We start from the raw sequence: 27,830 nt of genomic DNA on the forward strand, positions 1-27,830 counted from the left end.
GTGGGCTGGTTCTAGGACAGCTAATAGTCAGGCAGCCTGAAGAGTGGAGGCTGTTCCAGTAGCAGATGGGGGCAGGGAGCCAGGAGCTGGGTTGGCTGCAGGGCACAGGGCCTTCCAAGGCATGGACTTGGGGAACTGTGAGTAGGCCTGTGGCTACTTGCTTAGACTGGCTAATTGTGAGCTCAGTGAAGTTCTGTGCTGCAGGGACCCTAGCTCCACCTGATACAGGGTAAAGTCATAAGGAATCGTAGTAGGGCTGTGATATGCCTCTACCTTAGAGGAATAGAGCAGGTGTTGTTGGGTTCCTGTCACCCTCCCCCCACCCAAATTTGGTTGGTGTGTGCCCTGTCCTGCCTCAGGTTCTCCCCTTCTATCCTTAACGCTCCCTTCGAATGGGCCCTTCAGAGGCTTGTTTTGAATTTTGGATACTACTCTATGTCCCGGTCCTTGGGCATTGTAGCTTGCGTCCCCAACTGTCAGAAACTGGGCTGAGTCCTGACTTTCCCATTCTTCCCTGCTGGTGAGGACTATACCCATCATGTGCCTATGAGGTCCCATGTCTCCCCTGGCTGTGCCTCGCCTCCTGCATCCTGTTCTATTCAGGCCTTTTACTATTGATTGGGCCGAGATCCTGGAGTGCATGCTGGTGTCATATTGGGTTGCTGAGAAGAAGGAGTGATGGACCAGAAAGGCACAGACAAGGGACTGGAAGAGCCGTGGACTTACTAGTAAGACTGTGAATTCCAAAGCTGAATGAGTTAACCATACCAAAAGTATTATTCTTTCCATTCTCCCATTATATTATAAAAGTTTTCAAATATGGGGCTGGAGAGATGACTCAGCTGTTAAGAGCACTGGCTGCTCTTACAGAGGACCTGCGTTCAAATCCAGGCATCCACATGGCGGCTAACAACCACTTGCAACTCCAGTTCCAGTGGTTTTGGTGACCTCTTCTGACCTCTACAGGTATTGCATGACGTGGGTGCACTTACACAGGTGCAGGCAATGCGCTCATACACAAAAAATAAAATAATAAACTTTTTGATAAAAGTTCTCACACATAAAAGTAGGAAGAACATTACAACAAAATGGCATACAGCCTCCTCTTTGGGAGTTCTTAGTATTTTGCTGGATTTGCTTTGTTTAAGCCGTATGTCAGAAGTGGTTTGTGCTACCCATCCCTGGTGCTGAGACGCATTCTTTACTGTCCCCTCAATACCAAGACCATCTGGCAAAATGAATGATGCCTGGTGCTGCAGAGCATGTTTACCAGGCTGCTTTTGTGATGTCTGTACAGAGCCTGCATAGAGTTCAGGCCAGGACCGGAGAGAGGATGGCGTGGGCTGGGGCCTCATTTCAGCCAGGACCTGGACTGTAAAATACTTCTGACTCCTTGCTCTGTGGTCAGTACTCTAAGCTTTTGAATGTATATACGCTGTCAAATTATTTTGTTATGTTACTCAAATTTACATAAGTTCCCTTGTGGAGCCTGATTGTTGGCTGGTGCAGTGGTGTGGTTTTGGCTGTGAATGATCATTAACTGGCTGTGTTGTAGATAAGGTAGTTTAGAGTTTCGAGTTTCAGGTGGGTCTCAGGAAGGTGCCCTGTAAAACCCAAAGATGTTTTCGTTTTAGCCATACCACCTTCTTTTGTATGTGATTTTGAGACAGGGTCTTGGTATATAGTCCTGGCTGGCCTGGCACTTGCTATGTATATCTGCCTGTCTCTGCCTTTGCCATAGTGCTGGGAGTAAAGGTGTATACCACCACACCTGGCCTGGCCTGGATAGTTTACCATTTGTTTCAGTAAGTGACCTGTAATTTGCTATAAAGTGATTTTATTCTTTGTGATCCTGTCAAGTGAGGGCATCAATACCTTGGAAAGTGAATACAGCAGATTACAGTAATATAATTAATAATAAAACCACCCACAGATTAAGATGACTTCATCATCAAAGGTCGTTTGCATGAGTACAAAGCATTGGGCTCTGGGCTAGAGCAGGCTCCTTCTGTGTGGTCACTCAGACTGCTGTTTCTGTCTTGTGTTGCTGTTGGCTAAAGTCTGAGCACAATGATAGTGCTTTCTTTTCTCAAATGGGCTGAAACTGAGTCACTTGACAGCCTTAGAGGCAGAGGAGGAGTTTCATTGTGCACTTACAGAGAAAGCCAAGTGGTTTGATGAAAGGTATCCACAGTAACTAACGGAAGTGTGACTGCTGCTGCTTCTTGGGCAGAATGCTGGCCTTAGTTTCATCAGGAAGCCCTCTTTCTTTGTAGCCGGTCATAGAAGTCAGAACTGGGCCTGGGGAACTGAGGAACCAACAGCATCCAGGGAGCCAGGCTGGTGCCTCTGGGCCTGTGTAAGGCAGAGATGATGGGAGTACCTGCTGATCACAGTGACAGATGGACAGATCCTCAGGCCCCAGGGAGAGATCGACTGGGCATAGGGGTGTGGGGCACCCTCTGTGCAGATTCTGTGAGGAGTTAAATAAACCAGATAAGGTGCAGCCCAACTGGTGCTTGGCTGGACTGCTTGCACACCATTAGTGGCAAAACCAGCTCAATAATGAACCCTAGAACTGTTCCAAGTTTGTTCATGTGATTATATGGCACAGAAAACACAGCGAAGGCTTAGGTTACAGAAACGAGGCTTTTGCAAATAATCAAGTAGACATTAGGTTTCAGTGTGAATCTGGTAATTGGATTCAGCCTTGGAGAGGGATGGAAGGAGGCAAGTGTGGGCATTTGTTCCCTAGCCAGACACTTGAAGGGCATTAGAGGGTGCCTGTGATGGCAGTGTCCCCTGTGTCATGGACCTGGCTGGGGAGACGAAGGTGGGAGTCACTCTCGTAAAAGAGAGTACTTATTAAATACAAAACCAGACGAGCTCAACCAAAGAAAAATCACGGAGGAAGGCAGTCACGGGGAGCGGGGGTGGTGGGGTAAAAATAGAAACAAAACCAAACCCATAGTAAGTGGAGAGGTCTTGACTTATGGTTATGTCTAGGTTTGATTCTGGCTCCCTTCTTCTTTAGCTGTGAAACCATAGGTGAATTATTTAGTCACCCTGAATCTACACAGTGTGTTCAATTGTTCATATGCCATAGGGTTTTTAAACTTTATTTATTTATTTTTTTAACAGGGTTTTGGGTTTCTCTCACTATGTAAATGGCTGGTCTGGAACTCTCCTTGAGTTCTGCCTGCCTCTGCCTCCTGAGTGCTGGGATTAAAGGTGTGGTTGGTTTTTACCATAGGGTTTAAAATTTTTTAATATTTTATTTTAATGTTTATTATTTTTAAATATTTTATTATTTTTATGTGTATGTGTGTATTGCCTGCATGTAGGTAAGTGCACCTGTGTCATACAGTGCCCATGGAGGACAGAAGAGACTGTTGGATTTCCTGGAACTGGAGTTACGGACCGTTGTTATGTGCCATGTGGGTCCTGGGATTCGAACCCGGGTCTTCTGCAAGAACAGTCAGGGTTCTTAACTGCTGAGCCATCTCTCTAGCCCCAGGGTTTTAAATTTTTTAAAAATTTATGAGTGTTTTGCCTGTACTTATGTAAGTGCACCCATGTATGCAATTCTCATGGAGGCCAGAGGAGGATGTTGGATCCTGTGGAACTGGAGTTTCAGATGGTTTTTTGGTCGCCATTCGGGTGCTGGGAAATCTACCCTGGTCCAACAGTAGCCAGTGCTCTTACCTGCTGAGCCATCTCTTTAGTCCCTGCCATAGGGCTTGGCGTGGGCAGATACACCAAATGTTTGTGTGTTTTTTGCAGCCTGCCCCAGTGTGGGTGACGCTGGAATTGCTGCAGTTTACTTGGTGCTTGACTTTGATTGTGCTTGGGACGGGCTAGGTGCTGGGGCCGCTGCTCTACTCCTGAAGACCTCAGAATTTAAGAGTTGACACTTGAAACATCATTTGCTTTTGCTGTAAAATCCTTACTTCCCTTTCCTTAGAACATGAAACTGCTCAGGACAGCACACCTCAGGAGGCAGGCGGACTGGGAGGTGCAGCTGCTGGGCTTACGAAACCACCAGCGGTGAAAAAACAGGGAGCTTTGTGCCAGTGGCCCATCAGTGGACAAGGCAGAGGGATAGCGTTTCCAATAGGGAGGGCAGTGCTTTTCTCAGGCCGGGCTTGGGAGGAGTGGCCTCTGAAGAGTGGTGCTGCTCTGGGCAATGGATGGTGTCTCCCTGGACGGAGGAGGAAGAGGTTTCAGTGGAACATCCCAAATGTATGTTGACAGGTCACAAGCGTGGGTGCCGTCAGCACCTAGCGGAGTGCCTCTAACCTTGTGGGGGCGACACGAGGTCTCACCACACTTCATTCGAAGCCATAGCAACAGAACCTCTTCATCTCCACAGTGGGGATGAATCCCAGGGAATGGGTTTTCATCACCGTCACTTGTTAGTCATCTCTCTTGGGACTGGAACTCTGGTCTCTGTCATCTCTGTGGACTTCTGTTCCTACCCGGTGACAGCAGTGGGCCCTTTGCAAGGTGACTGCATCCTGGAGTAGCGGAGGCCTGCTCCTGGGTTTGGGTCATGATTGAGTTCCGTGTTTCCTCTGGCATTGTGTAGGTAACGCCGGGAGAGGAGAGCCTGTGTTTACGGGTGAGGTGGACTGCACCTACTTCTTCACATGGGACACCAAATATGCCTGTGTCAAAGAGAAGGAAGACCTCCTCTGTGGGGCCAGTGACGGGAAGAAACGCTATGACCTGTCTGTGCTGGCTCGCCACTCAGGTATCGCTCCCTTTCCTGGGGACCCTTAGTTTCTATGTTCAGAAGACAGTTGCTCCCAGTGGTTTGCAAAACAAACCTTTAATTATCAACTGAGTCATGGCCCCCTTTGCCTTCCAGCAACAGTTCAGCCTGTAAGGAGCTGTGAATTGGGAGGTGAGCACCTGTGTCTGAGAACTCTCCGTGTCATTTTTCTAATTGAGGAGTCCAAGCTCACCTTACCAGTTTAGCAAGAACTGCCAGCTGTCCTTTGCATTGGGCTGGAATTAGTTTCTCTTTGAGGGAGATGTGACTATATTTGGTACCTAAGGTGGCGGGAGGAGCCGAGTCTGTTAGTCTATATCCTGTGCACCTAAGGCAGCTGGAGGAGCCGAGTCTCAGTCTACATCCTGTGCTTGCCCTGTACTGTGGCTGACCCTTCTGCCTCTGAAAGGGGATCGGCATGCCCCTGATCCCTAGTTTTGGGAGGACTGTCCCAGGATGCATGGCATCGTACAACACCGTGCGTATCCGTGTTAGGGGTTCAACATGGAGATGTTGGGGGGCGGAGGAAGACTCTGTTTGTACTGTGGTAGACACAGGAAAGGTACTGGGTGACAACTGGTGAGGTCCCACATTGTCATGTCTCTGCCTTCATGGGCCAGGAAAGTCAGAGGTAGAGGGCTTGTGCCAGGGATCGCCTGACCTTGCTAGGGACTTCGGGTTTCACTCTTGTAGCAGCTCTGGGGTCGGTGTGTAGAGGTCCTTGTGTCTGCAGAGTGGAGCTCTGGTGAGCATGGAGTGCATGAACACCAGCAGCCACCACACAGTTCTACAGTCTTTGCAGGCCCATCTGTTACAGGGGTTCCTCCTCTGTGTCAGGGTCAAGAGCCTTCCTTAGCACACTATCTAGGTGCTTCACCACGAACATCCTGTGTTCTACTACTAACTGCTTTAGTAGTAAAAATCCCCGGAAGCCACGGATGAATCGCATACCTGAGTGCTAATAAAGGGGTGGGTTTCTGCAAAGCAGGAGTTCGAATCTCAGGATCAGGGCCTTAGTTTAGATTTGGGTGGCTCTATCTAAGACTGTTGTGTAAGCTCTTCAGGCCTAACTTCTTAAAGGAAACACAAGTATTGTGGGATGTTTTTCCAGTCTGCATTATTCCCTCCCTCTGCTTCTCGTCTCTTGTCCTACCGCGGCCCCCCTCTCGTCCTAACACCTCCTTCTGCTTCTTGTCTGTTGTCCTACCGCAGCCCCCCTCCCGTCCCATTTTCTTTTCATTTCTCCTTTTTTCCTGGACGGGAAGAGGGTGTGCTGGGTTAGGGTTCACTGTGCCCAGGGGTTCTGACAGGAGTGCGTGGTGGCTTTGCAGCTGCAGTGGTGAAGGAGCAAGAACCATGTTTCGTTTTAAGTGTCAGTGCGCTCCAAGACACACGGATTGGGACCTTGATGGACGGTGCAGAGCTGCATGAGTCCACTTAGCAGGCTCCGTGCTGCAGCCTGGCTTTTGAGGAATCGGGAAGATTTTTGTAGCATTTGCAACCACATAGCCCAGAGGAATCTGTGAACTGAAAGCTGAAATACTCTGCTGTTCCTTCAGAGAGTCCTGCCGCGGGACTGCAACCCACACACCCTTCCGTCAAGTGCTCCGTGCTTTGGGGAGGACTTTGTCATGCACGCTGTCTTCTGTGGTGTCTGTAGGCTACCAACATGGGGACCTAGCTCTCCAAAAGCATGTGTAACATCACTGGCAAGCTGTGGGCTTTTACTTCTAAACCTAATTCCCAGCTTGACAAAGGAACATTCAGAAAAGAATGTGTGCGTATGTCTTTATATCTGTCTTCCTGTTGTCCAGTGCCAGTTTATGGGATGGTAGCTACAGTCTCGTGACCACGCCTTCCTTTGCCTAGTGTCCTTAGCACCGCCCCCTCCCTTCCACTGACACCTATCAGTGCCTGTTCACTCAGCCTTTGGATTCAGTGGCCACAGGTCATGACCACCTTGTGTGAGCCAAGCCTCCATCCTGCCCCAGTCAGCCTGTGCAGGAGGTTTCTCGGCAGCATAGGTACTTGGAGGCCTGAAGCTCTGCACTAGCAGTGCCCTTCCAGCAGGCTCAGGACAGCGCTGGCCCTCAGATTTGGTTCAGTGCTTGATTTTCTGTTGTTGAGTGTGGAAGAGGTTAGCTGTTCATTTTTCACATGGCATGTTGGGGTATGACTTGTCCCTGTCCCCGACACACTCAGAAAGTGGAGACTGACTTTCTGTTCAGAAGCAGAAATGCCAGGGATTTCCTGACCAAGTACTCATGAACTTGACTTAGTTATACTCTTTAAGATGTGACCATAAGGAAAGAATTCATTGCCTTTGACTAAAGAAACTTTTGCTTTGGTTGCAGAATCGGAGCAGAATTGGGAAGCTGTGGTTGGAGGCCAGACAGACTCAGAAAAGAAGTCTTTCTTCATTAATGTCTGTCACCGAGTGCTGCCGGAGGGCAAGGCTAGAAACTGCCCTGAAGATGCTGCTGTGTGTGTTGTGGGTGAGTAACGTGACCACCCTCTTCCTAAGGGTGGGCGGACCTTAGTTGCTTCCTTTGTGGAATGACTCAGAATGACTCCTGTGGTTCTTGTGAGCCCTCTCCTCTTGGGTTTAGATCGGAAGGACTCTAAACCATTACATAATTTTAAACAGTAGAATACTAGTGAGTGCTGTGCTCTCTGAAATCCTAAGGTTCCCAGAAGGTATAGCTTACCAAAGCAAGCCATGCTAGAAAGTGCTTGACCATCTTTTTCATTTTGTAATCTGAGGACTAATGCTGCCAGTGTTTGGGGAAAGCTGATTTGAATTTGTGGCAGCTTTACTGCCTATACCTGGTCTCAGGGAAAGCAGACTCTCGTGGAACTTGGGCTGAGCATCGTGCCCTGCAGGTCTGCTGTCCTAGTTCTGGTCCTATGCTGTCACTCAGACAGACAGATGCATCTGTTTGGCATCTGTCAATTAAGGTGCACCTGGAAATTACCAGGCAGTTAGAGGAAAGGGAATCGCCTAGAAACAGCGATGAGTGGCAAGGCCTTGTTGGATCCGGGGAATCACCCTGGCATTCAGAACAAGAGCTGCGTCTTGAAGAGTAAGTGGAGTAAATTCCTGTCATACTAAGGACCCAGGCATGGACTTCTAACACTTCAGTTATAGCAGCTGAACCAGTCATTCAGTACTGGTTGCCAGATAGGCTTGTGAGTTTGTGGTCATGAATAAAGCCTGACTCCTGGCTGTGCTCCCTAAAAGCCTCTGTCTCAGGGCCTGGAAATTGGGCTGGTGCTAGCTAACACGTGCTAACCTGTCTTTGTGCCCTTGAAGGACATTCCCAACACTTTGCTGCTAAGCCAGGAGGTGGCCTTAATGTGACATTGCTTCTTTTGCCTCTTAGGAGAGCTCTGCCCATTACAGCCAAGTTAGGAGGACTGAGAAAGGGTCATGGTGCACTGCTGGCATTAGCTGGGTTTTGGTACCTATGTCTGCATGATGATAATTTTCCACTGTGTCTTGTTCTCTTCTTTTCTCCAGATAATACTGGAAGTAAAAACCTTGGAAAATTTCTCTCTTCTCCTACAAAGGAGAAAGGACACATTCAACTCTCCTACTCAGATGGTGATGACTGTGGCGGTGATAAGAAAGTAACAACTAACATCACCCTCATTTGCAAGCCAGGTAATAACACACAGGAAGAGGTGCCCTTGCGTCCCCGTGTGTCTCTCCTGCGTCCCCATGTCTCCCCCGCATCCCCACGTCTCCCCTGTGTCCCCATGTCTCATCATCTCTGCAGTGGGGATGGGGGAGAAGGGGTGATGCTGAATATCTCGGGTTCTAGTCTCTGGTGATGGGAGACAGGTCAGTTGGATTTCATCCCAGAAATGGAGAGACCATATGGTGTCAACAGGGAGTTGTGTTGACATTTTTCAAAGGAATCTCCGCATGGCGTCCTGTTCTTTGGGACTCGTACAGGATCAGTGATGCAGGGTGCTGAACTTCCCCCACAGTCTTCCATTCAGCAGTGCTTACTTTTCACCCTTACTCATGTCTCTGCTCTTTTTGTTAAGATCTACATCCATGCATGCATTTTAATGGTCTCAGGGCTATATTTTGTGACTACTACGTTGCATGGTTCTATTTATAGTTTCTTAGGGATTTCCTTGTTGACGAGGCATAGTCTACTATTTTTAAGCATTTTCCACTTGTTAGGTTAACAGTACGTTTCCAATGCGGGGCATCTGGAAGCTCTGTCTCTTCTCTCTGCCTTCTCCACCTCTCCCCCTGAGACATTTCCTTCATATCAATTCCCAGCTGTGGGGGAAGGTCTCATGCTGGTGCTGTTTTGTTTCCTCTTTGTTTAAGTATATGTGGCATAGTAAATTGTGGTAAAATATGTATAACATAAAATCTTACCTATTTTCAAGTATATAGTTCAGTGCCAACAGATACTTTTGTACCATTTATAACCATTGCTCCCACCCTTCTCTAGAACTTTTTCATTTTTCCAAACTGAAAGTTGGTACCTAGTAAACAGTACCTCTCCACTGCTCCGTCCCAAGCCTTTGGCTACCACAACTCTGCCTTGTGTTTATGGACTTACCGTTCCTTCGTGAGAATGACATGTATAGAACCATTTCCTGCTCACCTCGTCTAGTCCTCTTTTTAAGTTTTTCTCGATATATTTCTACTTTATATGTACAAGTGTTTTGCTTGCAATACATGTAAGTGCACCCATGTTGTACAGTGCCTGCAGAGGCCAGAGGAGGGATATCAGATACACCTGGAGTTAAGGATCGCCGTTAGCTGCCATGTGTGTATTGGGAGTCAAACCCAAGTCCTCTGGAAGAGCAGCCAGTGCTGAGCTATCTCTTCAGCACCCCCTCCTCCTTTTTTTAAAGACGATTTCTTTTAGCTTGGGCTGTATTCAAGCTCTACATCTAGTCCAACATGACCTTGAACTTGTATGTCTCTGCCTCCAGCTCTTCAGGTCGGGATTATAGATAGGCATGCAGTACCATGAGTGATTTATATGTTGTTGGGATTGAACCAAGGGGTTTCTGCATTTTCACGTGCCCTCTGTGGACCAAGCCCCACCTCAGCCCTGTAGGACCACTTTCTAACCTTGGGTGTGTTATTATGTGCCCAGAACTATTGACACAGTAAGAACAGGAAAGATTTTTTAGAACCAACAGATTAATGATCTCCTCCCCACCACTGGCAGGTGATTTAGAAAGCGCTCCAGTGTTGAGAGCCTCTGGGAATAACAGTTGCTTCTACGAATTTGAGTGGCACACGGCTGCTGCTTGCGTGCTGTCGAAGACGGAAGGAGAGAACTGTACGGTCTTTGATGCCCAGGCAGGTATGTCTGAGCAGTGCCTCTGTTGTTTAGTGTGACTTGCAACTACAGAAGGCTTTTTCTTTTTTCTTTTGGTCTTTTTGAGACAGGGTCTTCCTGTAGCCCCAACTAGCCTGGAACTTGCTATGTAGACCAGGCTGGTCTCAAACTCACAGAGATCTGCCTGCCTCTGCCTCCTGAGTGCTGGGATTAAAGGCGTGTACCACCACGCCCAGCCAGAAGGCTTTTTCTGAACACTTTATGACCTTTAGAGGCAGCTTGGTCATTTGACCAGAGTTGTGGGCATCTTTTATTTTGTGCTTAAGCCATGGGAGATCCAGTCTTCTGTTTGTGATTCTGCTGGATTTATTTGAAGGCAAGGGCATCACTCATATTTGAAAAGCTTTTGTCCAAGAACAGAAACTTACCTGGGGGACTTTACAAGAAGGCCATCATACTGTGGTAATCTTTCTTGGAGATATCAGTGGTTTATGAGAGCTGTACTTAGGGGTTTGAATAGGACTGCAGGGTTCACACAGGAAAGGGGTGGGTGTTTGTCATTGCAGGCTGGTAGTTTGTGAGATAATGTCCTTTTCTGCATCTTTAACTTTTTCCTGCCCAAGGAGGAATTGCTGTCCTTGAAACTGTGGTCAGCTCACCCAGTTTTCTATGTCCTGACTGGCCTAACATACTTTTATTTTTATTTTCCTCAGGGTTTTCTTTTGATTTGTCACCTCTCACAAAAAAGAATGGTGCCTATAAAGTTGAGACAGAGAAGTATGACTTTTATATAAATGTCTGTGGACCTGTATCTGTGGACTCTTGTCAGCTAAACTCTGGGGCCTGCCAGGTAGCAAAAAGGCAAGTGACCTCTCGTTCTGGGTTGGTTCTTCGGTGTTCTATGCTAATGAGTGTTTCATTTGGGAATAGATAGGTTTTCCTTATCATCATTGCCTTATGACACAAGCCCTTTTAAATACTGAGAAGACCTGACCAGGAAAACTGCAGGATGCTAGCAGCGGAATGTCTCAGAAAAGGGGCAAGCTGCATCCTAGGGGGAGAGGGCTGGTGTATTCGATGCCCACTGTACAGTTGCTAAGTATTTACCTACGTTTTTTCCTTTCCTTGTAGTGTTAGTTCTAATGAATTGAGTTGCATCTTCCCAGCAGTGCTGAGGGAAAGATGGGTCCCGGTGAGGATGGGGGGACCCCTCTTCCTGTGTGGTCAGTAGAGCTGCATGTGGGATTTCCGTGGATGGCAGCTGCCCCAGGTCCTAGCTGTGCTGTCACCCTTTTGTGTAGCCCTAGAGAGCTTCTGCTTGATGGTGCATGATGCACCTTTGTTTATTTCAGTGATAAGACATCATGGAACTTGGGACTGAGTAATGCTAAGCTTTCTTACTATGATGGGATGATCCAGTTGAACTACAGGGATGGCACACCCTATAACAACGAAAAGCACACGCCGAGAGCCACACTGATCACTTTTCTTTGTGACCGAGATGCTGGACTGGGCTTTCCGGAATATCAGGTGGGAATCATCTTGGGCAGTTTGTCCTGGAGATACTAGACCAATTGTGCACCTTTTACTTAGAAGCAGAGTCTGGTTTTCTGACCAAATCATCATTATAATTTTTCCTTTTACACTCTGCAGGTGAGGTTTACTCATTTGTTAAGCTGTGTATTCAAAGGCCCATAGCTCTTAATGCTAGGCCACAGCCCTGTTGGATTTTGTTACAAAGCATGCAAAGCTTCAAAAATCATGCTCTTATTTCTACTTCAGCAAGGCCAGATTTCCCTCACAGGTTTTGATTAAAATGTCATTTTACATTGAGAGGAGATGGAGAGAGCAAACTTTTTTTATGCAGCTTGTTCTATACAAGTGTCTTTGTTACTGTCTCAGTGGTACTCTGCATGCTTCCCTTTTTCCATCTGTTAGCCTTCTGTTACCATAGCAAACACACGATGAGGTGCTCAGCTTAGAAAAGTGCTGGTCATTTTGCCTTACAGTTTTGGAGACCTCAGTCCAGGATTGGTTGGCACATTGCTTTGGGACTGAGGGGAGGCCTGTCATCACGACAATGAGTTGTAGAGCAAAACTGCTCACTTCATGGCCAGGAAGCACTCTTGAGAGCAAGAAGAGGGTGGTCGGGTACTAGTATCCACTTGGGCCGCATCCCCAGTCATCTCTCTTTACCTCTTGTTTATCGCCTTCTGGTTAAGCTAGGCACCAAGGCTTAACTGTGGATCTGTGGGGATGCTCCAGATCTAGACACCAGCATCTTCCTTCCCCATTCCCTCCTTGTCTTGGGATTAGGAAGAGGACAACTCTACCTACAACTTCCGGTGGTACAGCAGTTATGCCTGCCCAGAAGAGCCTTTGGAGTGCATGGTGACAGATCCCTCCATGATGGAACAGTATGACTTGTCCAGGTGAGCAGAGCCAGCTGCTGGCCCTGGTCCTTCCTCAGTGTGGTTACTGGTGAGCACATGGCTCAGCCAATGGTAATTGATGATAGGTATGTTGGCCCCAGGGTGTGGGACCGGGGCAGAGAGAAGCAGAAGAGAGGGGTGTGGTCTGGTTAGCCTTGTGACAGCAGCTGCTCTTTGTCATAGCAGAGGATTAAAATGTAGCTAGCTTCATTATTTAAAACAATAGTTCATGCTAGGCGTGGTGGCACATGCCTTTAATCCCAGCACTTGGGAGATAAGGGTAGGAGGATCTCTGTGAGTTCGAGGCCGGCCTGGTCTACATAGTGAGTTCCAGGCCAGCTGTGCGGGGCGCCGCGGGTGTCAAAGTGGAGTGCGGGGCGGGGGGGGGGTAAAGGAGCCCCCTTTTCAAAAAAAAAAAAAAAAAAAAAAAAAAAAAAAACCAATAGTTCAGTGTAAGGTGGGGGCATTTTGAAGGGTCCTCTAAATGTGGGGCTTCAAAAAGCTCAAAATATAATCATGGTGAGTCCTGGGTAGGTGGTATACCATCTAGATATAGTTTGATTTGAGTGTGTTTGCATTGATAATGTTATCTCTTTTAACTACCTAAAAATAAATTGCCAGCTTCCACTAGTTAAGCATATTTTCTGCTTTGAAATTTTAGTCTAGTGAAGTCTGAAGGTGGCCACGGAGGAAACTGGTTTGCCATGGAAAACTCACGGGAACATGTCACACGGAGGAAATACTACATTAATGTGTGTCGGCCTCTGAACCCTGTGCCTGGCTGTGACCGATACGCATCTGCTTGCCAGATGAAATACGAAGATGATCAGGTGTGTCTTCCTCGTGTCGTGTTTCTTTGTTGAGTGTGTGGCTTAGTGGGTGAAGGAAGTTATTTGTGGGCTGTCAGATCCCAGCAGTCCCAGCCGCCCAGGTGAAGCCTCTGAGGAATGTAGGTATTGGGAAACGAGACAGCTTCTTGCACAGGTGTGCATCACGTGGACTTTGTTCAGACTAAAACATAAAGCAAATGCTATATCGTTGGCCCCCTTTGATCTAGCACGCTACAGAAGAAGCTCTTGCTGGTGTCTGGCCTGAATGCAGATGTCTTGAGTGATTTGGCAGGCATCCATAGAACAGAACCTTAGCTGCTCAAAGCTCTTTGGGATAGCTTAGGTGAAAAAAATGAATTTGGGAGAGTTGCTGGGAGTGTCCTCAACCCATGTGTTACAGTCACTGTGGGGATTGAGCTGGACTTCATTGTCTCATTCATTACTCCAGTTGTCAGAACTTGGCACATTTCCTTGTGCTTATACAAGGTGAATCTTAAAGTTGTACATGTCTAGAAGTTGGCTCCTGTAAAAATAGTGCGTGAGATCGGCTTTTGTATCCCATGTTAATGGAGCGCATGGTGGCTCAGATGAGCTCAAGGCTGCATCCACATGGCTGTGCATGCTTTCCCAACAGCAGCCTCATGTCTCCAAGACGCCTGTGTTTGTGAGTCTGCCTGCTCATTAGTGCTTATAACCTTATAAGCAAAGGCTTCTTAGCCATTCTTTGGCAGGCATGATGACCAGGCATGGCTGTTCATACTTGGAGTGGAATATGGTGATGTTCTGCCTTCTTGTTTTGGGCAGATTGGGGTGGGAGGAGCAGTTTGTCAAGCTGGGGCCCTGTGGATGAGGTCTTAGTCCAAATCTGGCACCTGTTAGTCTGAGGGCCTCCAGTGGGCTGACAAGCCCCTCATTTCCTGAAAAATAAAAGGAGGTGGAATGATTCCATTAGCATGAACTCCTTTTAGGATTGAAGATGATGATGTCTATGTGATCTGTGTGTACATTACATAGTTCTAGAAGCAGATGGCTTCAGTGTTTGGAGTTCTCATTAGTGGGGCTTCATAGGCTGTAACTACCACGAGTAGCAAATCACCCTCCATGAGAATGAAGCCTGCTGTTGACAGGAGACTAACAGTCCTTGTGTTGCAGGGCTCCTTGACTGAGATCGTGTCCATCAGTAACTTGGGAGTTGCAAAGACGGGCCCTGTGGTGGAGGAGAGTGGCAGCCTCCTCTTAGAGTATGTGAACGGCTCAGCCTGCACCACCAGCGACGGCCGGGTAACCACCTATAGCACCAGGATCCATCTTGTCTGTGGCAGAGGTAGCCTGGTAAGTGCTGCCCAGGAGAGTAGGAAGAACTTTGTAGAAAAGTGCTTTGAGATTGGCATGTATAGCCCATACTTGTGTTTCAAAATTGGGGCAAATTACGCAGGGCATAAAACTGACCATTTTGGGTTACCAGGGACACTTACAAACTCATCATCAGTGTTGTGTGCCCATCACCAGAATCCTTGTCTACAACTTGTTTGGATCTTTTTTTTTTGTTTGTTCTTTTGAGGGTTTATGAGTCTTGCTGTGTGGCCCTGGTTGGCCTGGAACTTGGTATGTAGACCAGACTGGCCTTGAACTCCTGCCTCTGCCTCTTGAGCGCTAGGATTAAAAGTGTGGGCCACCATACTTAGCTTATATTCAGAACTTTTATTATCCCGACTAAGTTGCTTTGTAGCAACAGTTTTAGATTTATACCTGTGCTGTGTGGTTTTGCCTCCAGCCAGACAAGTCCCAGCTGATAGGTTGCAATTGCTCCTGACTTCTGCTGTACATAATCTGGTGGATGAGGCTTTGTGTTCAGGTGCCATGCAGACATGAAGTTCTCTTTGTGGCTTGCTCGATCGTGTCCCCTGTGGACTGCAGACATAGTTCCGAGACCTACATGAGCCTGAGCTGCTGGTTTCTGTGTCGGGGAGGAATCTGGGCTTTGTAGGCTGACCATTGTTGGTCTCCTTGTCCAGCGATGCCTGGCATTTCTGCGTCCTGGGTGTGTGGGAGCCCTGGCATAGTCCATCCTTTCCTCTATTTTTGCTTCCATTGGGTTACTGGTCAGTTCCAGAAAGTTCTTTCAGACTTTCTTTAGTTTTCTATTTTCACACTGTCCCTGAACTCAGCACACCTGCAAGCCTAGTGTACAATGGGGCCTAGCAGGACTCCTGAGGTGACGAAGAAGGCCAAATTCACAGGTGCACCACAGGCCTGGTCTCTTTTTACCAAGTGGAGGAGCAATATAATTCTGCTTTGCCCTTAGGACTGAAGAGACTAAATGTGGGCGGGGTCTGTAGGTAGAGTGCCCTGGTTCCTGGGTGTGGCCTGAAGTCAGTTAAAAATGTCTCAGTAGGGACTTGAGAGATGGCTCAGTGGTTAAAAACATTGGCTGCTCTGTCACAGGACCCAGGTTCGATTCTCAGCACCCATATGATGGGTAACACCGGTCTGTAACTCCTGTTGCAGGGAATCTGATGCCTCCTTCTGACCTCCAAGGGCATTGCACAACACGGATGCACTTACATACATGCAGGCAACACACTCACACACATACAAATCATAAAAGTAATAAAATTTTTAAAATGCCTCCGTGAAGTCTTCCACGTGGTACCTATGAGCATCGCCTGATGATGAGTGAGCTCCTGTGACCTGGGATCATAGCGTAGTACACAGAGGATGGAAATGTGGCCTTTTATGCAGATGAGGTATTGAAATACACAGATTGAGTCAGTAACAGCCCCTTTCACAAATCAACACACCTGTGTAGTGAGAGCCCACATCAGGAGACGGGTATCTGCCCTACTGAGTCTCCTCGCCCCTTCCTGTCACTTGTCAGCCCTCCTGAGACCCTGGTCACCTCTGCCTGTTCATCTGGTGTGTGAGCCGTTGCACAGTAGTCTTTCTGGTTGCTTGTCTTCGGCTTTGTGTACAGTGGTTTTTAAATGCTCAGGCTGTGAGGCTGGCCATCCCAGTTCTCCTTTGTTGCTGGGCTCTCGGCCATCGTGGTACTGAAGCGTGGGGGATGATCTGCCTCTCCTTTGTAGGGATTATGAGATTGTTAAATTGCATGCAGTTAGGAGGCTCATGAGTGCTAATCTGGAATGGACACTCTGGATTTAGCCTCCTCTGTGTACTGTGCTGGTGTCCTCTTGGATAGATTGCTCTGCTGACTGTTTTCTACACTCGACCTTTCAGAACACCCACCCCATATTCACTTTCAACTGGGAGTGTGTGGTCAGTTTCCTGTGGAACACAGAGGCTGCCTGCCCTGTCCAGACGATCACAGATACAGACCAGGTATGTGTGATGTTGCCTGGCCTATGCTCAGGCCGGCTTTGAGCTCTGCATTTTGGACTAGGTGTGCCTAGCGTTGGTACCTAAGTCCCCAGATAAGAACCAGTACCTCACTGTAGATCCCTGTTCTTCTCAACCCCCTCTTCCTTTCCTGTGGGAGTTCTAAGGATCTCCATCACTGCCAGAAGTTGGACTGATTTGTGTCACTCTACTCCAGAATATTTCACTGCGATGGTAAAGCCCAAGCATCTGTAGCCTCAGCCACTGGGTAGAGCCCAATGCTTCAGGTGCCGCTGCCTGGATGGCAGAGCCCCACCCTCGGCTGGAGGCCCTGGCCTTTCTTGTCCTTCACTGCCATGGCTCCTGTGCCTGGGCCACTTCTGCGCACACTGTAGCCGCTCTGCCATGTTCTCTGCCCGTCCCGGGGCAGTAAGTTCTTTTGTTGACACTGTGTGCACGTCTTTATGGTGGGATGCTTCCCTTCCCACTTCTCTAGTTAAGAAACTAGACTGCAGTTTAGTCCAGTGCACACAGTGACCTCAGCTCAGGGGCAGTGTTCCATGAGGTGGGGATGGTAGGTGTCAGGCACCGAGTTCATGGTCAGGGTTTCTGGAGCAGTGACTGGTGTCCTGTGCTTTGTGGACAGAGGAGATGAAGGCAAACTCGATGGCATCTAAGGAAGAGAGCACGCCATCCGAGTTCCTGTATTGATTGTGCTCCTATTGGCACCTTCCTGTGAATGGGCAAACAGAAAACAATATCGAGATTTCTTTGCCTCTTTAAAAATCTTTCCGAGACAGAGTCTTCTTGTAGGCCCATCTGGCCCACAACTGGCCGGCCTTGATCTCATAGAGTTCCACCTGCTTCTGTTTCCTGAGCACCAGGATTAAAGACGTGCCCTAGCTACTCTTGTAGATGACCCAGGTTTGAGTCCCAGCACCCACATCACCGCTAACAACTGCTAGTAACTCCAGTTTCGTGGCATTGCATGTACAGGTGCATTTTCCTCCATGCAGGCAAAACTCGTGAACATAAAATAAAAAATAATAATAAAATAAAAATTTAAGGGATATATTCCTGGGTCTCTTCGTTTCTCCTATGGGTTAGCAGTGGTCTTACTCAGGTATTGCAGTAGCTCAGCAGCCATGGGTGAGTTTCATCCTGCATTGGTATAGGCAACAAACAGGCTGAGTTTGAAGAGGTTGTTGAGGGCCAAGCACAGCTCTGTCGAGTATAGAACATGGCGTTCTGAAGGGGCTGCGTATTTGTTGTGCTCTGATGGAATTGGCTTGAATGTGTTTCTTTCACTTCCTGTTTCCCGTAGGCTTGCTCTATAAGAGACCCCAACAGCGGATTTGTGTTTAATCTTAGCCCACTCAACAGTTCTCAAGGATACGTGGTCTCAGGCATTGGAAAGACTTTTGTGGTAAGAGAGATAATGATGAATTTCCACTTTGCTTTGAATCAGGCTAACTGCATTTAATTACTTGCAGCCTGTGATTTGAGGAACCAGGTGTCCTCAGTGCTTGCCCAGGGCACATTGCTGTAGTCCCTTGGACCCAGAAAATGAGAAAATCCAGGTTTGGGGGAGATGACGTAAACAGCATCACCACTGTCCTAATTCAGTTCAGATGGGGGACAGTTACCCTTCCTGAGCTACGTCCAGCAGTAGCCGGCAGAGGCAGCCAGGTGACAACTGGAACCTGGTTGGAAGTACAGCTTCCTGGACCCCACAGCCTGTCCGTGATTTTTTTTCCCTTCTGTCTGGCTTCCAGTTCAATATCTGTGGTGCGATGCCCGCCTGTGGAACGGTTGGGGGAAAGGCAGCCTTTGGCTGTGAGGCAGGATCCCAGACAGAAGAGCTGAAGAACCTGCGGCCGGAAAGGCCAGTTGGATTTGAGAAGAGCCTCCAGCTGTCCACGGAGGGGTTCCTCACTCTGACCTACAAAGGGTCTTCTCCCTCAGACAAAGGTGAGCTGAGGCTTGTCAATTTTTATTTTGTCTTTTTAAGACAGGGTCTTCCTATAGCCCCAGCTGACCTGACATTCACCCAGCTGACCTCAAACTCAAAAAGATGTGCCTGCCTCTGCCCCCTAAGTGCTGGGACTAAAGGCGTGTGCCACCGCGCCCGGCTGGCTTATCATTTTTTTAACAGGTTCCTGTCCTCCCAGGACTGACTGTGGTGGGCCTTGCAGAGTCTGTTATTCTTCCTAGGGTGCTCGCCATCCCCTCCACCCCCAGTGTGTAGAGCCCGCCCCTTTTATCTTGTACCTCCAGTTCTTCAGAGGTGAATTGTTAATTGCATTTCTTTCAGGTGCTAAAAAAGTGGTGGGTGAGGACCCTTTTGTTGCTGTTAAGAAGGGCAAGGTCAGGTGTAAGCCCTTGGCAGGGCAGCTGTGTTAGTAGATGGCTGCAGGCTTGACCGTTCCTGTGCACCAGCACTTGGTTAAGGTGTTTTGTGCGTTAATTGGTCAGTTCCCATGCCAGCTTTTTTTTTGGTCTTTGTGAGACAGGGTCTCCCTGTAGCCCCAGATGGCCTGGTACTCTCTATATAGACCGCCTGCATCTGCCTTCTGAGTGCTGGGATTAAAGGTGTGGGCCACCATGTCCAGCTCCCTTACCAGCGCTGTAGGACAGGGTCTCTCTGTGTATCTGGCTGGTCTTAAACTCATAGAGATCTTCCTGCCCCTGCTTTGCTGGGATCAGAGGCACCTTCAATAAATAAAAGATCAGTCGGCTCCACTGCTGAGTCTTACAGACTTTTAAAGAACTCTGAAACTTCTCCAATGTCTGGAAAAGGAAGGGACACAGTATCTCTTGATTCACATATGCAAAATTTTCAATAAAATGCTAGCAAAACCAGCAGTATAAAACTTTTTACCACGATCAAGTGGGATTTAACTAAAGGAGGCAAGTACAGCTCAGTGTACTACAAAGTGATTAATGTGTTAACATCCACAGAATGAAGGATCAAAATATATGGCCATCTCAATCAGTGCAGAGCAAGAACATGGTAAAATTCAACATCTCTTCATGAAAAAAAAAGAACCTTAGAGTAGAAAAGGGCAATTAGAGTGGGGCTGTTTCTGTGAGCCCCACAGTCTATATCACACTGAACGGGGAAAACCTGAAATACTTTGTTCTACGTTCAGGAACAGACAAGGATACACACCACCGTAGTCTCTGCTCAGTGTTGGAGTGCTCAGCTGTCCTGGAGTAGTAAGACACAGAGACTGAGGATAGTCAAACCGCACAGGAGGAGGTCATGCTATTACATACAAAACATTGCTAGACTTGATCATTCAGGACTCAGGAAAGCTGCAGTGCTGGAGTTGAGGAAGCGTTCAGGGACCTGCAGCAAAGGCCTCCTCCCCAGTGATTGTCTGCCGTTCATACAAACCCAGGGAGGGGCTGAGTGAGCCTTGTGCCTTCTGTGAGTTCTCACAGCCTTGTGAGTTTTGTGAGTCTTACTTACCCTTTTCTCTGCAAGGACACGTTCAGCCTGGAAGAAAGGGACAAAGGAAATCAGGAAGTAGTTCAGCTCATAATAAGCAGAAAGAGAAAAGAAGAAAACCATGGGAATGCACGACCTCTACAACCAGAGTTGTGGAACTTGGAGGGAGAGGGTTGAAGCCAACAACCGTGAGAAGACACCAAGTGTCCATGGATTGAGGTCACACTAGAAATGGCCATTTGACTCACAGTGACCAAACTCAGTATAGTTCTTCAGATTTCCAATGGCTTCTTCTCAGAAAGCGAGGAAAGAAGCCCTTAGTGTGTATGGTATTGCAAAAGACCCTGGAAAACCAAAGCAGCTTTGAACCCTCCCGAACCACTGGAAGTGTGACAGTGCGCAGCCTGGAACAGCGTGGGGAGGGCAGGTAAACACGTGGGCTGAAGACTGGAACCAGAGGAAAACAGTACAGAGGTTTTTTAGGGTGACCGCTGAAACGGGCAACAAAGGCAGAATTCTACAAATTCCTTGCATCATAAGTTAACAGCAAAAAAACTTGATTAAGAAGTGGTATTTCTTAAAAGAGGACAAAATGAGCTGGGTGTGATGGTCATGGATTGGAAAACTGCAGAAATGTCTGATAACACGCCTTTAAATGCCAACAACCCAGAGACAGAGGGATCTCTGAGATCAAGGTCAGCCCTGGTTATATAGTGAATCCCAGGTACAGGGAGACCTGTCTCAAAAAGCCAACAAAAAGTGGATAAAATGGCTAGTGAGGACATGGGGGAAATAATTTCCCAGTAGCACTAATCATTGGGAAATGCAACTCAAAAGCACAGTGGCATCCTCATGTGCTGCTGAGGGTTGCTGCTCAGACAGAAGGGAAGTGCTCGAGAGAATGCAGCAAAGGAGGGTGTGAATTAGCTCAACTGTCGGAAACTGGTACGAAGTTCCTAGAGACCTAGAAACCGGCACCATTAGTGATTACAATCCCAACATCGGAAGGTAGAGGCAGGAGGGTTGTAGGGTTGAAGTCAGCCTGCAGTACCTGTGAGAAGACCTTGTTCTGGAAAATCCAAACTTGCCCTTGGGCTTGCAAGATGGCTTACCAGGAAAAGTGCTTGCTGTCTGATAATGAAACCTAGCTATGAGGATTGACTTCACAGAGTTGACTTCCACCATCCACATGTGTGCCATGCCAGGGTTGTGCGTGCACACACATGCACTCACACCAAAAACCAAACAAAAAAGCAAAACTCCAGATGAAACACCAAGAAAAAAAGTCTAGATGCCTAAGGAAGCAATCTAGAAAGAGGACTTTTTTTTTTTTTTAAAAGAAATGTTCTCCCTACGGCTTCAGCTGGCTTCCCTATGTCGACCATCCTGGCCTTGATCTCATCTCACAGAGATCTGTCTGCCTCCCAAGTGCTGAGATTAAACGTGTGTGCCGCCATGCCCAGCTAGAAATAGTACTACCACACGTACCATCTAGCATTCCCATTATGGTGTATAGCGTGTGTGTGTGTGTGTGTCTGTGTGTGTCTGTGTGTGTATCCAAAGGAATTGAAATCAGCATATCAAGTATCTACTTGTGTTTATGATAGCACTGTTCACAACAGCCTACATACTGAATCAGCCTAAGTGTTTCTCAACAGGTGAATGGTGACAGAATGGTATATTATTAAAAATGAATGAAATTTTCTCATTTGAATCAATTTGCATGGAATTAGAAATCACATGAGTGAAAAAAGTCAGACACAAGAAATGTGTTCTCATTTGTATGTGGAAGCTGTCATAAGTAGTTGATCTTGAAGTAGAGAGGTCATTACCAGGGTCTGGAAAGACTTAGATGGGGAGGGGCTGAGAGGTTGATTAATGGGTATAGATGTATGCTTGTTAGGAGTGATGTTCTGTACAGTACAGAAGGCTGTCTAAAGTTCAGGACTAACTGCATATTTCCAAGTAGCTAGGAGAGAGGAGTTTTGAATGTTCCTAACACAAAGAAGCAATTTGTGGGCGAGGTGGTGGGGCGCTCTGGTTACTCTGATCACTGCACATTTTAATCTATGTAAATATGTCTAGTGTGTGACAGAAGTAGAATTGAAACTCTTGAATAAACCTTGAGGCTACTGAGCACAGGCCTCAGAGAGCCTGGCCTGGAAGAGTTCCACCAGAGAAAGAAGTGCACTTCCTCTGAATGATGAGGTGGAGATAGTGTGGACCAATGACTGGAGCTGGGCAGGATCCTTTCAGGAGAACTAACTGAAATGCAGGGATGTTTGCTGCCTTGAAGGTGATCAGGCCAGCTTTGTGTCCTCCTTGTGGGCGTTTTGAAAGGCTGTGTGAGCACACAATTCCCCGAGAGCAGGACGCCTGTCAAGCTGGGCTCTTGCAGCCTTCTCATAAGACTGATTGCAGAGCCCAGGATGGAGTTTCTGGGAGGGAAGTCACTCAAGAGTCGGGGAGTTTGGTGTTTATGTGGGAATCTCCTCATTGTTTGTCCCTCGTACCCCAAAGCAGTGGGTTCACTTCCCACAGTTCTTTGCACTCTAGCTACAGAACACTATTTTTAATTAAATTTTTTGGGGGGGTCTTTTTTTGACACGCAGTCTCCCTGTAGCCCTAGCTGGCCTGGAACTCACTATGTAGACCAGGCTGGCCTTGAACTCACAGAGGTCCCTCTGCCTCTGCCTCCCAAGTGCTGGGACTAAAGGTGTGTGCCACCACATCTGGCCTACAGAACACTTTAAGTTTAAGACTGGTTAGTCATTTTTCTGTGGTGTCCTCAGACTCTGGTTTTTGGAAAATCTTGTTCATACGGTTCTATTGGTACTGGGGAGCGCTACTGAGAACTGTGAGAATCCAGGCTTGGGCCAGCCCTGTGCGGGCTCAGTGTACTTACCTGTGTCTCCTTGGGCTTGTTCTTAACCTTTTATCTATGTAAAGTGGGATGCCATGTTACCTGACCTCAGTGGCTCACTTGGGAATTCAGTGCATGAAGACTCTGGACTGCTGAGCCCTGTGCAGCTATAGCACGTGTTGCTGTCACAGAAGTCTGCAGTCAGGGTGGCAGTGGTATTTTTTAAACGTTGGATGAGTCAGTTCCTAGCTTGAGCACTCCTGTGGCTCCACATCATGCCTAGGGTAGAGCCAGCAGTCCATAGTGCTTAGCGCTGGTACGCTCTCCCCTGCTCTCTGCCTGCTGGTCTTGCTGGTGTGTGTGTTTTGCAGAACAGAGACCTGCTGTCCACCCACCCGTCTGTACTGGCAGGTCCTCTGCAGCGCTGTGGAGGGCGTGGCTCACCTCTGCTGCTTTCAGCCTGGCCGATAGTGGAGTAGAGTACGTGTTGAAAAATGGAACAAAAGTTCTACTCTGTCTTCTGATTGGCAATTGTTAGGGGTCAGGATGCTTTCTGACAATGAGAATGCCAAGAGTAGGCCCCCCAGCACCTGCCACGCCACAGTCACTATTTCTGGACTCTGCTCAGATCAGGCCCCTCCACAGACCTGCCACCCTGCTGTGAGATTCCCAAGCTGGCCGTCAGGCCTGTTGCCACCTTCTTGCTGTCCTGTGTCCGAGCTGGCTTGTAAACAGTGGCTTTCTTTTACCACAGGCACGGCATTCATCATCCGGTTCATTTGCAATGATGACATTTACCCAGGAACCGCCAAATTCCTGCATCAGGACATTGACTCTGCTCGAGGCATCCGGAACACTTTCTTTGAGTTTGAAACTGCTCTGGCCTGTGTTCCTTCTCTAGTGGATTGCCAAGTAACTGGTGAGGCCTAGGAGTTAGTAGGTGGGCAAGCGTGTGAGGGTATGTATGTATATACACGTCTGTCTGTACGTCTCCATGTTTAAATGTGGCCTCTTTGCTTTGCAGGCATTATGGCATTTGTTGCCTATGTTTTTGAATGGTACTTAGTGGTGTAATATTTCTCTTGAAGAGACTCCTGACATAAAGGGTCAAGTTATGGTTTAGGGTTAGATGCTATTTATGAACTGTGAAGAAAACTCAAAGGAGAATTGAAACCCAATACTCATGTATGTCAGAGTTTCTTAAGAGAGAAAAGGCAATCTCAGGACTCCTTTGGCTGTCCCCCTGAACTGGGCCGTGTCCCCTGGCCCCCTGGTCTCTGGGCTACCCTGCGATGGCTTCTTCTGCAGGGACAGTTTGGAAGGGCCAAGGGGTGCATTTCTGCAGACCAAGCCTCCTGTGGACTTGTTTGTGTCTGCGTCCTCGCAGTCTTACGTGGTGGGAAGAGTGGTGCCAGGACAAACCAGAGAGCAAGCGTCCCAGTGTGCTGCTTTGTGTTTCAGATCCTGCCGGAAATGAGTATGACTTGAGTGCATTGAGCACGGTCAGGAAGCCATGGACTGCCGTGGACACCTCAGTGGATGGGAAGAGACGGACTTTCTACCTGAGTGTCTGCAACCCCCTGCCTTACATTCCTGGCTGCTATGGTGAGCTGGAGCCTGCATTCTGTTTGTGTTGGTGGAGTAGGTTTTGCGTCAAGGTGTCAACCTCCCTCACCATTCTGTAACGATCTCTCAGGCAGCGCGGTGGGATCCTGCTTAGTGTCAGAGGACAACAGTTGGAACCTGGGTGTGGTGCAGATCAGTCCTCAATATGCAGAGAATGGATCCCTCAGCATTCTGTATGTCAATGGTGACAAGTGCAGAAACCAGCGCTTCTCCACCAGGATACTGTTTGAGTGTGCTCAGACATCGGTACGTGTGCACGTCAGCCAGGAGGGCTTTGTCCGTGGTTGGTTCTGTTCTTTATAGCCTCACAGTTAGCTGTTGTTTAAAGGTTGTCTGTGTTTTCATGGATTTGGGGACATCGTTAGGGTTTGACTAGGATATACTCTGTGCCCTGGGCCTAGTTGGTTCATATATACTATATGTTTAGCTTAAGAAAGTTAATGATTGGGTTTTAATTGTGGCTTCTATTTGTTTTTGTTGACTAAGTAGAAAAACCAAGTAAGCTGTTGGCCTTTCTTGCAGGGGTCACCCATGTACCAGCGACAGGACGACTGTGAGTATGTGTTTGTCTGGAGAACAGTGGAGGCCTGTCCTGTGCTCAGAGAAGAAGGTGAGCCCTGGGACCCTTCTCCAGAGTCTTTAAATATGCAGAGTAGTGATGCTCTGAAGGAATCACATCTCAGATAGGAAGCCTGTGACAATAGTGGCACTTGGTGGGCTCAGGAGACTCTAGTGAGTCGGTCATTTCCCACCTAGCAAGCCACTTGTTTGTTTATTTTGTTGTCTTTTTGAGACGGGGTCTCTCTGTAGCCCCAGCTGTCCTGGAACTCACTATATAGACCAGGTTGGCCTTGAGCTCACAAAGATCCACCTACCTCTGCCTCCCAAGTGCTGGGATTAAAGGTGTGCACCACCATGCCCAGCTGCCACTTGTTTATTTTTATCAGTCTTTTTTCTCTTGTATCTAGACTGACTTTTTATCTTTTCACACTTGAAATCAGTAAAGCAGTCGGGTTTGGCTTATTAGAACCTGGTAATTTACCTAGGCTTCCCTCATATGCTGACAGCCATTTGTATCACATATAATAATTTAGTAGCTTTGGATGCCCACTTTAAGATAGTAGTAGTTATCTGCCTAAAAGTTGTAAAATTTGCCAGGTCTGGTGGCACAGACCTGTATCAGCTACTCAGGAGACTGAAGCAGGAGGATCATAAATTCAAGGCCTGAACTCCCTGAGCTATGAGTGAGAATCTAAGACCAGCTTGGGTAACTTAAGACCTGGTCTCAAACAGTAAAGAACTGGAGATGTAGCTCAGTCGGGGGTGGGAGGTGCTTGTGTAAGTTATGCTAGGCCCTAGGTTCAGTTCCCAGTACCAAAAAAAAAAAAGTAAAATTCTTTTGCTTGGCAGAGTGAGTGCTTGTGTGATGACATTGGTCCTGGCTTCCTGTGTTCTTAAAGGAGACAACTGCCAGGTGAAAGACCCGAGGCACGGCAGCTTGTATGACCTGAAGCCTCTGGCCCTCAATGACACCATCGTGAGTGCGGGCGAGTACAAGTACTACTTTCGGGTCTGCGGGAAGCTGTCCTCAGCTGTCTGTCCTGTACGTGACACGTCCAAGGTGGTTTCATCGTGTCAGGAAAAGCAAGGCTCACAGGGATTTCAAAAAGTGGCAGGTACCACTGTTTTCCCCTCTAGCTGTGAAAGCCCAGGGTTAAAATGTCAAGATATAATATCGCAGACCACGTTTCTCTAACACAGGAGGCGTGCACCCTCCTGAGTTCCGGAGAAGCAACATTTTAGTGTTGCTTGACTCACATCAGCTCCTTAGCCAGAACGCATGCTGAAGAATGGGGTTAGATGCAGGGTTTTTTGGTTGTTTCTTTTCTTTCTGTTTTGAAGCTTGAGGGCATTTCAGAAAAAATTTTAAAGATATGTTTACTTTGGGAGGGAGGTCTGTGGCACTGCAAGCCAGTGAGTGGGGTGAAAGGATGACTTTCAGGAGGGTGTTTTCTCCTACCATGTGTGTTCTGGGGATTGAACTCAGGTTGTCAAGTTTGGTGACACGTTGCCTTACCTGCCAAGATACCTAAGTAAGCCTGAGGACGGTTTTGTTAGCATTTCAAAGAAAACAACAGGTCAAGGCAAACTGGGAATCTAGCGTAGAAGTGTGCTGGAGAAGAGAGAGCCGGTCCTTCTTTTTTTCCTTCTTCTAATAAACAGTATCCACATGAACATCATTCAAGAACATATTGGATACACAGATAGGAAGCATACAAACTGTTTTAAATGATGACAGCAAAGTCCAGCGCTGTAAAAGAGCGCTCGTGAACTCCTGCTCACTGTGCAAACTAAATTTAATCTCTTGTTTAAATAGTAATAAAAATATAATCTTGTATGGATCTTGTGCACACTACAAGAGAGGGCAGTTATCGCCATATATATGATTTTTGTGTTAGGTAATTTTCTTTGATGAGTTGTACTAACAACTGCAAACACAGGCAGAAGGCTGTGTAAAAGGGTTAATTTGGATTGTTTTTTTTTTTTTTTTTGTCTTTTTGAGACAGGGTTTCCCTGTAGCCCCAGCTGTCCTGGAACTCACTATGTAGACCAGGCTGGCCTTGAACTCATAGAGATCCATCTGCCTCCTGAGTGCTGGGACTGTGCCGCCATGCCCGGCTAAAAGGGTTAATGTTATGAATTAAAGGCACTTTTCACCGTAGCTTGTACACAGTACATGATAAGCTTATATAACATTACATTTAAAAGTATATATCTGGGGGCTTGGAGAGATGGCTCAGCGGTTAAGAGCACTGACTGCTCTTGCAGAGGACCAGGGTTCGATTCCCAGCACCCACATGGTGGCTACAAACTGTCCTTAACTCCAGTTCCAGGGGAATCCGAAGCCCTCTTCTGACCTCTGCGGCATTGCACAACACGGGTGCACTCACGTACATGCAGGCAATACACTCATAAATAATAAAATATTAAAAAAATATCTGAGTGACATGTATAACATTTGCACACCATGAACTAGTTGAGGAAGGAATACCACACTTACCATTACGTCAGTGTTGGTAAGGACAGGTCATCATGGTTAAAAGTTAGAAGGATAAGCCGGGCGTGGTGGTGCACGCCTGTAGTCCCAGCACTTGGGAGGCAGAGGCAGGCAGATCTCTGTGAGTTCAAGGCCA

The 27,830-nt window shown here is 47.6% G+C and overlaps 1 protein-coding gene across 1 annotated transcript in view; it reads left to right on the forward strand.

The window, feature by feature from the left end:
- The window catches only part of Igf2r (insulin like growth factor 2 receptor), a 106,251-nt gene that overhangs the window by 45,031 nt on the left and 33,390 nt on the right, over window positions 1–27,830 (forward strand). The window contains exons 11-27 of the mRNA XM_008833873.2: window positions 4,589–4,753; window positions 7,129–7,269; window positions 8,295–8,438; window positions 9,982–10,119; window positions 10,809–10,956; window positions 11,448–11,625; window positions 12,412–12,527; window positions 13,189–13,357; window positions 14,510–14,689; window positions 16,595–16,696; window positions 18,018–18,119; window positions 18,469–18,664; window positions 23,765–23,929; window positions 24,472–24,615; window positions 24,707–24,882; window positions 25,159–25,246; window positions 26,097–26,312. Coding sequence (XP_008832095.1) covers window positions 4,589–4,753; window positions 7,129–7,269; window positions 8,295–8,438; window positions 9,982–10,119; window positions 10,809–10,956; window positions 11,448–11,625; window positions 12,412–12,527; window positions 13,189–13,357; window positions 14,510–14,689; window positions 16,595–16,696; window positions 18,018–18,119; window positions 18,469–18,664; window positions 23,765–23,929; window positions 24,472–24,615; window positions 24,707–24,882; window positions 25,159–25,246; window positions 26,097–26,312 — 2,568 coding nt within the window. The remainder of the gene's footprint in view (window positions 1–4,588; window positions 4,754–7,128; window positions 7,270–8,294; window positions 8,439–9,981; window positions 10,120–10,808; window positions 10,957–11,447; window positions 11,626–12,411; window positions 12,528–13,188; window positions 13,358–14,509; window positions 14,690–16,594; window positions 16,697–18,017; window positions 18,120–18,468; window positions 18,665–23,764; window positions 23,930–24,471; window positions 24,616–24,706; window positions 24,883–25,158; window positions 25,247–26,096; window positions 26,313–27,830) is intronic.

This window comes from Nannospalax galili, unplaced genomic scaffold, assembly GCF_000622305.1.
Source record: "Nannospalax galili isolate Female #2095 unplaced genomic scaffold, S.galili_v1.0 scaffold497, whole genome shotgun sequence".
Classification (NCBI taxonomy): Eukaryota; Metazoa; Chordata; class Mammalia; order Rodentia; family Spalacidae; genus Nannospalax; species Nannospalax galili.